Here is a 12,096-nt window from a genome sequence, read left to right as displayed (position 1 = left end):
CTCATCCCCTGGACAAAGAAGCCTCCTGCAGCAGTCTGCTCTCTCCCTGTTGCATACAGTGTGCTCCAGCCTACTCACAGCCAGGCAGAGGCTGGGGTATCCCACAATTCTTCTAAGACTGAGTAGTTGCCAGTGTGCAGTTCCACATTGTTCATCTTCTCTTTTCCTGGTGTGCAAATGCCAGCCAAGGGTCAAGTGACATCTCTCTGTCTGTATATATATTTGTTATATATGCGAGCATGTACATACACACAAATAAAGTAGGTTAATCTATACGCTATGTAATGAAGCTTTGCACAAGTTTTTCAGAAATTCAAAGCGAGTGCATCTACATCCACTGGAGTTATGTGTGGTTGTAAGCTCCAGGAGGGATGTGGAGCAGAGGAGATGGGGAGAGGGGATTGACAGCTACTGTGAGGAATGAATGGTTCTCTACTGGCAGCTCTTTGGAGGCCAGGAAGCCAGGTGTAGTCCTCTGCAACATGAGAACACAGGTAATAATTTGTGGAGGTGCATAGATTTGTATAGATTAGGATTCTTTCATAACCTAGGAGTGAAAGCCAGTCATAGCTTCATTAGGGTTGTCATTAAACATGTTTAAAGGTGATCATAGCACTGTACTGTAAGAAACTTGGGAATAAAAATGAACAACATAAAACACGCTACCTGAATTTTGGTCCAGCCCTTCTGTTGTTCACACACAAGTGCCATGATCAATTCTGTAGGTGCTTTTTCCTGGCTTGATGTTATCTGACCATGGAAGCAAATGAGAGACTTTTGTGTGTGATAACCAGGAATGGAACTGCCAGCCTTGCAGAGGTCATAATATAATCCCAGTGCTCTTTCCATAGTGCTATTGGAAGAAAAAATGGACATTTCCTCCCACAGCTGATGGAGATATGGTCCGCAGTAACCCTGGTGCAAGAACAATAAATGTGGACACTCCCTAAAGGTGTAATAACATATGTAGTCTGGAAGATTATTGTATCTGAGTAAGTTCAATTACTGGGATAAACCATGTGGTGAAGACATAGCCACGTGTTTCACACTCTCAGATTAAAATTACTAGTTCTTCAAGTTGCTTATGAAGTTGCAATGACTTTACAGTAATATTTTTGTTAAAGTAATTTGGAAAGAAATTTGACTGTGCAGTTTCTCTGTTTTCAGTGCATGATTTGGGGCAGAGTTAGGGTCCTGGAGAAGTACTGGAAAAAAGAGAATATCATGTGACAGGAATCTCCAGTTGATGAAAATCAAAGAATTCCCCAATTACCACATGGCCACAACTGCTTTTAAGGTATCCTTCAAGGAAGGAAAAAATCAGAAGCAGAGCTGCAGGCTTGCCTCTGGGCTAGGAAAAGAACTCTCTTCCCAGGACTGCCCCCTGTTCTACATTCTAGGTACTTCCCTTCCAGGTCTTTTTTCCTGGCACAAAGGAAAACCCTCCATATCTTCAAGCCCTATTCTTCTGACTTTGTAACCCTTCTTAAGGGTAACCCTTTTGAAATGGTCTCTTGGAGATGTAATCTGGAAGTTTCACTGTCCTGTTTCACAGAGTGGCAAGAGATATGCTGGGACATGCAACTATTACAGTGAGCAGGGAATGAATTACTAATGAATATGAGAGACAGTTTTAGAATCAGGCTTTTTTCAGGCTACGCTTTCAAAGCATGAAGGTGGCCACCATGTTTTGCAATGTGTCTTGGTGGCTATCTTGAAGGCTGTGGAATGTGAGGTAATATTGATATTCCAGCTGGGGGGAAATAAATCTTCAGGAAGTTCTCCTGTGCTCTGTAGGCAGGGTCTTATTTTGTATCAGCACAGCTTTTCAGGTGAATATGCATTACTTTTGAAAGCATTTCATTCCATGACTATAATTCCTGTTATTGGTTTTAGAAATAAATTCAACTTCTACTGTAACATCAGAATCAAGATTTATGCTGGAGAAAAATATGCCTGTAACTTAAGAAAGGAGAAAGAATCAAATAGCATTTAACAATGGGGTAACACAATCTGTGCACATTCAGCCATCGCTCCTTTCCTGGCTTTGGCACAGGGAGTGAACGCTTTTGCTTTGTGTCCAGGCTGCAGGTTTGAGGGAGAGAAAGCAAAACTGCACATACTCTGCAAGGAGGAGCTATAACACAGATTGATCCAGTTCAGAAGAAAGGAAATGTTTTCTTCCAAACCATTACACAAATTTTGGATGAGCATTAAACTGTGTAGTTTCACCCTGAATGCTTTTCAAACAGAATGCTTCTTTCCGGAGTGTGCATATCAATATAAGTAAAACGGCATAAATGTCACGCTCAGTCTGTCCGAGCGGCGTAGTTTTGTTCTCGTGCAATGGGAGCAGGTGGTGGGAGGTTGTTTTGATGGGTTGAGAAGCTCCTCCCCTCCTTCCCCAAGCAGCAGCAATCTCATCTGCGTCAGCAGTAATTGTGTGCCTTGCACTGCTTTTCAGTGAGGGTGAGTGCAAAAGATACATCAATATGAGGTATCAAACTGAGGCGTAGATGTTCCTTTTAAGTGGCTGCTCATTTCCTTGAGCCATAATATGGGCTAAAGGTTAATTTACACAATCTCCGTGGAAGAACAATTTCTCTTTTTTTGGGAAGGGAGAAGGAGGGGGAAAGGGCGTTGTTTCATATTCTTTCCCACCTATAGACTCCATGTGATGTACAGTGCTGCTCATGCAGATTTTTTTTTTCCCCCCACTGGATTATTTGCTAATCAGACTTCAGTGCAGTGGAGATAAGAGCGAGACTGTTGCCTAGCTCCCGAGCCCGGAGCCAGGACCGCCGCCGCTGCCGCTCCGCCGTCCCGCCTCTCCATGGGCCCGGCGCGGCGGAGCTGTCCGAGGTGCTAGGATGATGCTGGCTGCGCGGGGGGTCAGGGCAGCCGGATTGCAGCAGGAGAGGAGCCCCACAGTCCTGCTGGCACCCGAAGGTAGGCTTGCTCTTTGTTTGAGAATTCCTGATTAATCAACAACAGCACCAACAGAGCCAGGCAGCCGGTGAGAGCAAGCCTGCCTGTAGTCACGGGGGAGAGAGAGACGATGCCACAAGCCAGACTGCTTCAGACCTTCTGTATTTGAGTGGCAATGAGCGAGCGAGCGTCTTTCCTTGCTGCAAGAAGCCATTTGGATAGGATATTTGCTCTTCCTTATATTCCTTTTTTTTGTCTCCACAGAACATATTCAAATGAGGCACCTTAGAAATCTCTGTGTTAGTGCATATGATGGTGCTGTAATCGTCTGTGTTGTAAAGTGGGTAAAAATCATCCAGTTTCTTCTCTGCTGGACCTCAAAGCAGGGTGTTGTTTATACCCTCCCATTATCCATACCCTCTCTTCTCTGAATGTGGATTTAAAGAAGCAAGCACTTGTCTTTTCTTTCCACTGCGTTGTTTTTTTTTTCAAAGCCAAACTTTCCATGCCATTTTAATCATATGTTAAGAAGATCTGTAACATAACACATTGACTTGTAGTGATGTTGAATTCTACAATCTGGGCAATTCTGCCAGCAAGATTTAATGCACTTTAACTGAAGAAAAAACTGAGCCTAACTGAAAATCTGTTTCTTATGGTGCTGAAATATCCCTTCCGACTGCACTGAGGTAACCACAGGAAAGGGCTTTTACAGGCAAAAGTCACCTTTGATTATTGCACTTAGTGGTCCCCGTGGACTTAGATTTTGGTACGTACATATTTTAATACATTCTATGAGCATGCTAATGAAATATGGTGCTAATTAGAGTGAAAAAATAATATTACAAAGTGAAATAATGAAGAGTCAGAATGCATAATGAGGTTGCATGTATTTTTAGACTGTGTTAATCAAACCATTACTAAACTAAAGGCTGAAGTCTATTTGACTGGTTTTGTGTGCTTCACGTGTTGATTGTGCTTGTAATAGAGATGTTTTGTAGCTGAATTTTTTTTTGTTTGTAAAAAGCCCTGTTAAATAATTAAAACCATTCTTTTATATTTTCTGATTAATTAATTGAAATAATTTCCAACATCTATGATAGTTACTTATCAGACCCGCTGTGCCATTAATATTTTACAGCATATGAACATGATTCTGGTGGTAGTGAAATCTCCATTTCGTTTTCTTAAAGAGGAGGAAAAAATAAGTCCATCAGCAAGAAGCTCGTGATTTCTTCTGAGTTCATATGCACTCCTGTTTGCACACAGAATGTGCATGTATATGTCTGTGTGTTGTGTGATTTTATTCCTTCTTGTTGTTTATAAGTCTTCTACAGCATATTGGGAAGTAAAATGTCATAATTGCACTTAAATGCTGGCCATTCTGAACCTAGGTTTGTAATTGTCCAATATCCATGTGGTTAGAAGGATGCCTTGTTTTCCTCAGGGGATAAAAGTAATAAAAGTGTTGCTGTATTGCAAAGTAAACAACAGCTTTTTACATCCTGGAGTCATAGAGGAGTCATTGTAAGCAAAGACCTTTTTCCTTTTCAAGAGGCACCTGCAAGGGAGCCAAAATTCAAGGCTCTGGGTAATTTTTTTGGTTCTTAAAACACAGCTCTTCCATAGGAGGAATAGGACATCTATAGAAATGGACTATTTCTTTAAATCCATGCAGTAGCATTTGCAGTCTACTGAAGGAGACTCTTTCAACCTCTTGAAGTGAAGGGCTCAGCACTACTTAGCTTCAGTGATTTTTGCCCAGGTGCTAGAGCTCGTGCTGTGCAGTGTAATGAGGACCAGGTTTATAATCTGTCCCAATCAAAATATAAAACGTATTTTGTACTTCTGAATAATGGTAGTGGTTCTTTGGTTCTTTTTTTAAAATATATGCATATATAGTTGTCAAATGATACACAATAGGAAACTTGCAGCCAGTTACAGAAGGTCTTTCCTCTTTGACATTAGAATTTAATGCGTCACTGTGTGTGAAAACAGTAAAGCCATCTCATTGTTAGGAATGAGCAGGAGTTGCAACTCTAAGAAGCATGTCTTAGCAATTTGTATCATCACATTCAAGTGCTTGGGTATTTCAAATCTCACTTGATATAAGGCACAGTTATGATAAGAGTTCTGCAAACTAGTCTCTAGTATATTTTTACATCACTAAATTTTTCTTGGTCGCAGTGAAAGTATTTTTTTGTACATCCAATACCATTAGGTCCTTATTAGTGCTGCTGTGGTCAGCAGTTTGTGAAAACTGGATATGGCTGGCCTGTCTACTTTGCTCTTATTTTCTTACAAGCAACTAGAATGCAACAGCTCAAATTTGAGGGTTGATAGGCTGATTAGCATCCTTGATTTGTGCAGAATCCTTCCAATATACTGAATTTAGTGGAGAGAGTTGATAGGTAATGTGAAAGCAGATGTGGTTTCAAAGAGAGGAAGCAGTATTTGGGAGGGAATCAGGCAGGACTGGAGAGGTGTGTAGTAGGTCTTTATAAATTAGATATTGGATTCAGGACTCTGGGCAACCCCCCACTTGTTTTTCCAGGCTCTGTTCTCCTATGTTAAAATTAAAAAAAAAAAAAAATCCCTCTGCTTTGGAAGAAGGCAATCAGTGCCTTTGTCATTACTTCCAAAAGCTCCTTCAGTTTAATGTCAGCATTGCCAATTTTCAACGCAGCACAGCTGCAGCTTATGGCTGTCAAGCAAGCTGAAAAGCAACTGATATTTTGGGGATCCTCATGTGAATAAGAGGGAGAATGGCATGTCTGAATCTTCACATGTGTAGCACTACTTGGATACTGTGATATTGGGTCAATTACTCCTCATATTCTGAAATCAATATTTTTGCACACTGATCATATGAAAAGGAGGAGCTTTGTGGTTTGACTGAGAATGCTGTATATTTGGCATCAGAGCAAATAGTTAAATTAGAAGTAGGGTATGCAACAGTCTTGTGAAACACAATGTATTATGCTCCCATAGAAACTGTGTCTGAATCAATACAATGATCTTGAATTTAGTTATGTAAATATTTCTAAGCAAACCAGGAAGGGGACTGCTTGCCCTTGCCAGTAAACCAGATGCACTGGCAGGAAAGGAAAAAAAATAATCTTTCTTGCTTTACTCCTCCCATGCTGACAGCTGAAAGCATGAGCCAGGGCAGTGTGAGCTGCTCTGTGCTCCTTTGCCAGTGTCCCTCTGATTGTGGGGTACCTGGAGGGGCAGGTGTCAGTGAGTATGAAGGGGTGTGATTGTGTTTTTTCTCTCAGAGAGGTTTTACATCATGTTAGTTTGACCTTTAAGAAGCGAAGTGAACACAATTGAGAACTCCTTCTTTGTCTCCATGTGCTCAGGTGAATTTTCAAAGATGTTCATGTTCAGTGAACACTCAGAACCAAGTTCCTCCAAACAATTTTTATTGACTTTTTAGTATGTTGACTTCCAACAGCTGAATTCCAGTGCTTTTCCTCTGCCCTGCTGTCTCCTTTTGTTCCTTCACAGTGAGGAGGAGAAAAAGAAAGGAGTGTCTAAACAATTTTTCAAATGGTGCAACTCCCAGTTAGAATTTTCCAGGGCTACTTGATTTCAGAAAACAAAATGCACTGAAAGCAATCTGATTGCAAATATTTAGGTGACTCTGTGTGGCACTTGTCACTGACTAACAAAATCCCTGACCACAGTGTACATGTTAGGGGCACCAGAATGGTGGTGCCTCACCTACAGCTTACATTACTTATTTAACAACTTGCATTTGCATAGTTTTAATCAAATATAAATGTACTCCAACACAACACTTGCCTGTACTTGTATCTGCCCTGGCAGATGGTTAGGAATTGCTCACTGCCTGAGTTTACCAGTCAGCAGAACCTTTGATCAAAGGTTGATCAGTGCTGTCTGCCATTTTCCAAGGAGGGGGACAGCAGGCACTGAATGGGACTCCATGGGCCACATGTATTGGTTGCAGCCTATTGCAGTTGTTATGCACATTTATTAGGGTAACATGGTATCTCTGCAGTGGCATTAATACCTGTAAATAAAATTAGTCCTAGTGTGCCTTGCAAGGAATACTAATACTATAAAAATGTTTACAGTAATTAGTTAAGCTTTTTGCACCAGCTGTTTGCATTTTTAATCCCTGTTTAAGTATAGTATGCATAACTGAAACTGTTAGTAAATGCAGTGAAGCTGTAAATACCATGCATGCAGGAGGTACAGGGAGTTTGATCCAGAAAATGCTTGCTGCTTGCACAGTGGCTTTTTGGAGTTGGTGCCATACGTGCAGGTTTAAGGTTCTGAAATATGTGTCTTCCCCAACTACCTCCAGGAAGTACCCCAAACTGAATAGAGGACAAAGAATATATCTTGGTCTATCTGTTAAACAGTGTGTAAGTTTTGTCATTCTGCATGAATTTAGTAATAGAAAACATCAGCAATAAACTAGCACATAAAGAATCTCATCAGCATATGCAGCAGAATAAAAGCTTTTTATTTCAGTCTTTTTGCAACTGGAATGACTTTATCCTCCTGTTCAAAAAATAAACATCATAATAAAAGGAGATTCAGTATATCCTAAGTGGCAGCTCATTTTTGACTCACAAAGTGAAAGGAAAACAATGAGGGAAAAATATGCAGTATTGTTGTCACAAAAGAGAATGTGAAGCAGATGAAGTTCTATGTCTTGGGGAAAAATGAATCAGAACTACATTTATTTAAAGCCTGTTGAAGTTATCTTCAGTATAAAATTTTCTACTATATTTCAGGAGTAAAATCTGGTCACTGGAGAAATCAATGGCAATACTGCCATTGAGTTTACTAGGATGAGGTTTCTCTGTTGTGCAGGTTTATTTCAATTTAATTGAACATATGCAGAAACAAGGCTTTATTAGAAATCCAAAATGGAAAAACCAGTATAATAGCCATCTACTGGGGGGAAATGGCCTGGACTTGAACCATCAAAGAGCAGATATCATTTAAGGAGTTCAGAGACAGTGGAGTTAGAGCTGTCTATGCTGTTAGCATTGGCTTTAATCAGGTAGGTGTCATGCTGTAGAGACACACTCCCAGGAAGAGGCTTTGGTAACTGGACTTACTTTTTTTAATAAGCAAGGTTGGGAATTGGTCTAAAATAATGTCTGCTGAAGCACCAGTAACATTGGTAGAATCTGTTTAGCTCATTATCAGCTTTCCAATTTACTCCTTTGCAAATAGTGTGCCACTTAATGGTGAATGTCTGTTCCAACCCAGTGGAGTTCTAGTCTGTTCCAATGTCAAAGCTCTGTAAAATGCCATGCATGCACGTTGGGCTGCACTAAGACCTCCTTCACTGGTTTTACCCTGCAGGGATTAGTAGGAGATGCTTATACCCATGCCTGAAAATGTTTAAAGATCATTTCAGTGACCCTGAACATCAGCCTTATGCTCATATTCAGGTTTAGTTGATAGAAAAGGTTGTCTGGGAGGCAGAAGAGGTAATAGGAGCAGACTCTTTGCATTCTCTGAATCTTCATCATTTTAACAGTCATGTCATCATTGTATAGAAATAATTTTGATATACAGACATGGGGAACAAGAGAAAATTATTGGTGTGCTTTTAAGGTATTAACTGCCTGAAACCAGATGCTTGTTGCCATTGTCACTTCAAGTAATCAAAAATGGGGGAAAAACATTCAAGGGTGGAAAAATATTTCTCTGTTCTCTATTTTTTTCATCCCTTGCATTCTCATGGTCAGGGCTGTGCCTGATAGCCCAGAGTGGATTGCTGGAATCCTGAAGAGCATTTTATTTATTTATTTATTTATTTATTTATTTAGAAGCAACACCTATTCAGATCAGAATTTTACTTGTTCAGCTATTGATAAAGATTAGAAATATGACATTATATAAGGAAATGAGGGAAAGATTTTTGTCGCTGGTTACACAGGAACCCTGTCCCTAAAAATCTGTGTGCAGACTGGATTCTCATTGCCTATTCAATAAGATCACTTCTAGTTGTAGTGCTGGCAGGGTTCTCAGGCTGATTCCGAGAAGTCACACAATCCTTCTTAGGGGAAGGGAGGAATGCTCCAGGAGTGAATAAGCAAACGTGCCTTAGGGAGCTGAGTTCAGCTGCCAGGTCTGCCCATGGGTCGCTCAGTCCCTCCTGCAGCGACTCCCTGGTTGTAAAATGAGGACCCCACACAATACAACTCAAGGTTGTCATGTCTCTGGACCTTACAGTACTCAGTGTTTAAAATAAGATGGCAAAACTCTTATTTTTTAAATAAAGTTCTATTTTACTTATCTAGTAAGTAGTTAATCCAATGCATAGACTTTAGAGAGAGACTGCATATCTCTTGAAATTCTACCTTGCCTTTAGTCTCCTGTAGTATTTGCTGATGTGTCAATACACCAGAGTTCTTGCAACTCACAGGATGTCTGTTGATGAGTGGAAAACCTTTGGGGCCTTTCTGAGAGCTTTTAGGCTGCCTGCCATGGAGCCAGGAGTGACCTAGGGATCTAAGTGTGTCTGCTCCATGCTGCTTAGCTGGAGGTGCTGTGAACCCAAGTGCCTCTCATACCTGTGGAAGAAGTATAGAAGTCTGGAGAATTTCAGGGCTTGCGAGTTCTGAAGGACCCAGCTCAGCTGGGATGTCTTGTCCATTCTTGAGCCTCAAGCTAACAAGCTGTTGGGCAGCAGATGACAAGGGTTTATGGGCTCATATCTACATTACTAAGAAATACAGGAAACTATTTCACAATATTTCTTTCTAGATTTTGTACCCGATGAAAATTTTTTTGAAGAAAAGTTTTTTGTTTCAAAAAATTGAACAATATTTTTCACCTGAACTTTGGAATATCCTGAAGAATAGGAATTTTGTTTGGTAATCTGCTCTGGTGCAACCTTATCTAAACTGCAAAAAGGACCTATTGTCCTGTGATGAAAGCCTTCTCAATCTAATTAAAACTGAGATTGGGGGATGTCAGTGTCAATGCAACTGGTGGGTATTATAAAAAGGGAGAGGATGGGAGGAAACTTTTTTGGGATTTACAGTGTGTAATTGGATGGATCTGCACGGCCTGGAAGAAGAGACTCTTAGTTTTGTCTCCTCTTATCTCGAGTAACGCTCTGTGTTCTGAATTGCTTTGTTTATTATCCTTTAAACAGGAGAAAGTCTGAAAAAATGTCTCTTATGAAGATGTTAATTACAACTGACACAATCTCGCTGTCATAAACCATAAGCTATTTTCCTACTGATTAAGGTATTATGTGTTTTTCAACCTGCAGGAAACGTTGCTTTCCTTTGTTCATTATCTCCTGCAAGATGATGAGTTCTAATCAGGAGGAGGTCACTTTGGGCGCTTTTCTCCAGTATATTGAAGATATGGGGATGAAGGCCTATGATGGCTTGGTTATACAGAATGCATCAGACATTGCTCGAGAGAATGATCGCATGAGGAATGAAACAAACCTGGCTTACTTGAAAGAAAAGAGTGAAAAACGTCGAAAACAAGAAGAAGCAATAAAACGGTAAATATTTTGATAAAAAGATGAGTGGTCTGGCAGAGTGAATGAAAAGTGAGGGGCTCAGTCTCAGATATGGGAAATATGCGTAGATTTCTAAGCAGCCTGCTGGTAAAAGCAGTGCAGACCACTGGCCCATGTCAGGCTTCTAATTGCACGTGTTTTACGTTGTATAGACATGATGGTGAATGGTTCTTCCTCCCTCAATGGAAGAGAATATTCCCATCTAAATATATTCAGTTTGAGCTTGTGTGGCATCTTGAACAGGTGTGATTTGTAACAAAAAGTTTGGGTCTCTGGAATAAGAGATGCAGATCTAGTGAAAAATAGGTTCTCAACCTCTCAGTGATTTTAGATGGACAGTTTGTACTTTGTGCAAAGGTATATTTGTGTGTGAGCAAGACAGGGAGAGCCTCACAGGTCACAATAAACTCTCCTTGAGCTGATGTTTTAAATCTGGTAAATTTTCAAAGCTTTCTAATAAGTATCTGACGTTTTGCAAAAAAAAATCTATTATTTGCGATTTCCTTTCCATTCTGCGAGCTCTGAAGTCAGTAACAATCTTGAAATCATTTAAAGGAAAATGGATCAAGCCCCTGATGGGCAGTACCCAATAATGGCTCTTCTTGAACAGTTCCATTGATTTTAATTGACAGTTAATGAGAGGAGCACTTGCCTGACCTGGCCTCTTGTGCCAATGGATATCAATGAAATCTCTGCAGCCTCTTGGAGAGAAGAAGAAGGTTGAATGGAATATATATAAATATTTATTACATACACATTTGCATTATTAAAAAAATGGGGTTTCTTGAGGTGAGGTTAAAATTGTGTAATACAGGTAAATCATCCATCCAAATGCTATACTTTTATGTGCAAATGGATGGCTTGAGCACGAACTGATAGATCCTTTGAATTTTTTCCCCCAGCATGAGTCTTCTGTATTTCAGTTTAAGTGATTAAATTTTGTGCTTTGTCTTGGGTACTGTACATCCAGGTATAACAGACATGCTGTGCTGTGAACATTCAAGCAACGCCTCAATAGTCTGATTATTTTGATGGAACATTAAAAAGAAAAGAGCAGCACATACAGTTGACAGAGGAGGGAGATAAAGGAATGTAAAGCAAAAATATGGCTGCTTTATGTTCCAGGAAGTGGAGCTTTTTGGATTGTCAGCAATTGGAGTGATAAGAATAGCGTAAAATTAAGGTGAATACAGCTAATTAGGCTGTACTCTGGCTAACCTGTTTGCATGTACTTTTGTATGTGTGACCATAAAGGCCACTAAGTACCAGAACAGGGTTTTTTTTGAAGAAGTTTTTTGGGACATGAGAGAGTAAATTGTAGACTGACCTGGTTCTTTGTAGTCCTCTAGCCAAGCTTCTCTACCTAACTTGAATGGTGGTAACAGTATTTCCTACATTGTGGTTTGTTTGTGTGGTTTTGTTTATTGATCCTGGCAAAGTGATTTGATGAAGAGCTCTGGACAAATACAGATTATTTAGGGCTGAGCCAAACCATGAAATTCTTGCTCATGCTAAACTGATATCACTGAGGACAGAGTTCTGATCCTCAGTTACAGAGCTGAAGACAGAAGGATTAGGACCAGCAAGGTAGTGGGTTTATTAGAGGAACAACATGTATCTGCATGTGCATTGGA

At 40.2% G+C, this 12,096-nt stretch overlaps 1 protein-coding gene across 5 annotated transcripts in view; it reads left to right on the top strand.

The window, feature by feature from the left end:
• The first annotated feature begins 2,447 nt into the window (after positions 1 to 2,447).
• NYAP2 (neuronal tyrosine-phosphorylated phosphoinositide-3-kinase adaptor 2) overlaps positions 2,448 to 12,096 on the top strand; it is a 138,892-nt gene continuing 129,243 nt past the window's right edge. For 3 of the 5 annotated variants that reach the window (XM_027686047.1, XM_027686046.1, XM_027686044.1), the window contains exons 1-2: positions 2,448 to 3,697; positions 10,202 to 10,444. In XM_027686047.1, the coding sequence (XP_027541848.1) occupies positions 10,239 to 10,444 (206 nt within the window). In that variant the 5' untranslated portion in view covers positions 2,448 to 3,697; positions 10,202 to 10,238. The remainder of the gene's footprint in view (positions 3,698 to 10,201; positions 10,445 to 12,096) is intronic. The other 2 variants (XM_027686045.1, XM_027686048.1) reach the window with 2 other exon arrangements.

The sequence above is a fragment of the Neopelma chrysocephalum genome, unplaced genomic scaffold (genome assembly GCF_003984885.1).
Source record: "Neopelma chrysocephalum unplaced genomic scaffold, ASM398488v2 Primary Assembly neopelma1_70, whole genome shotgun sequence".
In the NCBI taxonomy this organism is placed as follows: Eukaryota; Metazoa; Chordata; class Aves; order Passeriformes; family Pipridae; genus Neopelma; species Neopelma chrysocephalum.
Note: the sequence above shows the minus strand (reverse complement) of the source record. Positions and strands in the feature narration are given on the sequence as shown.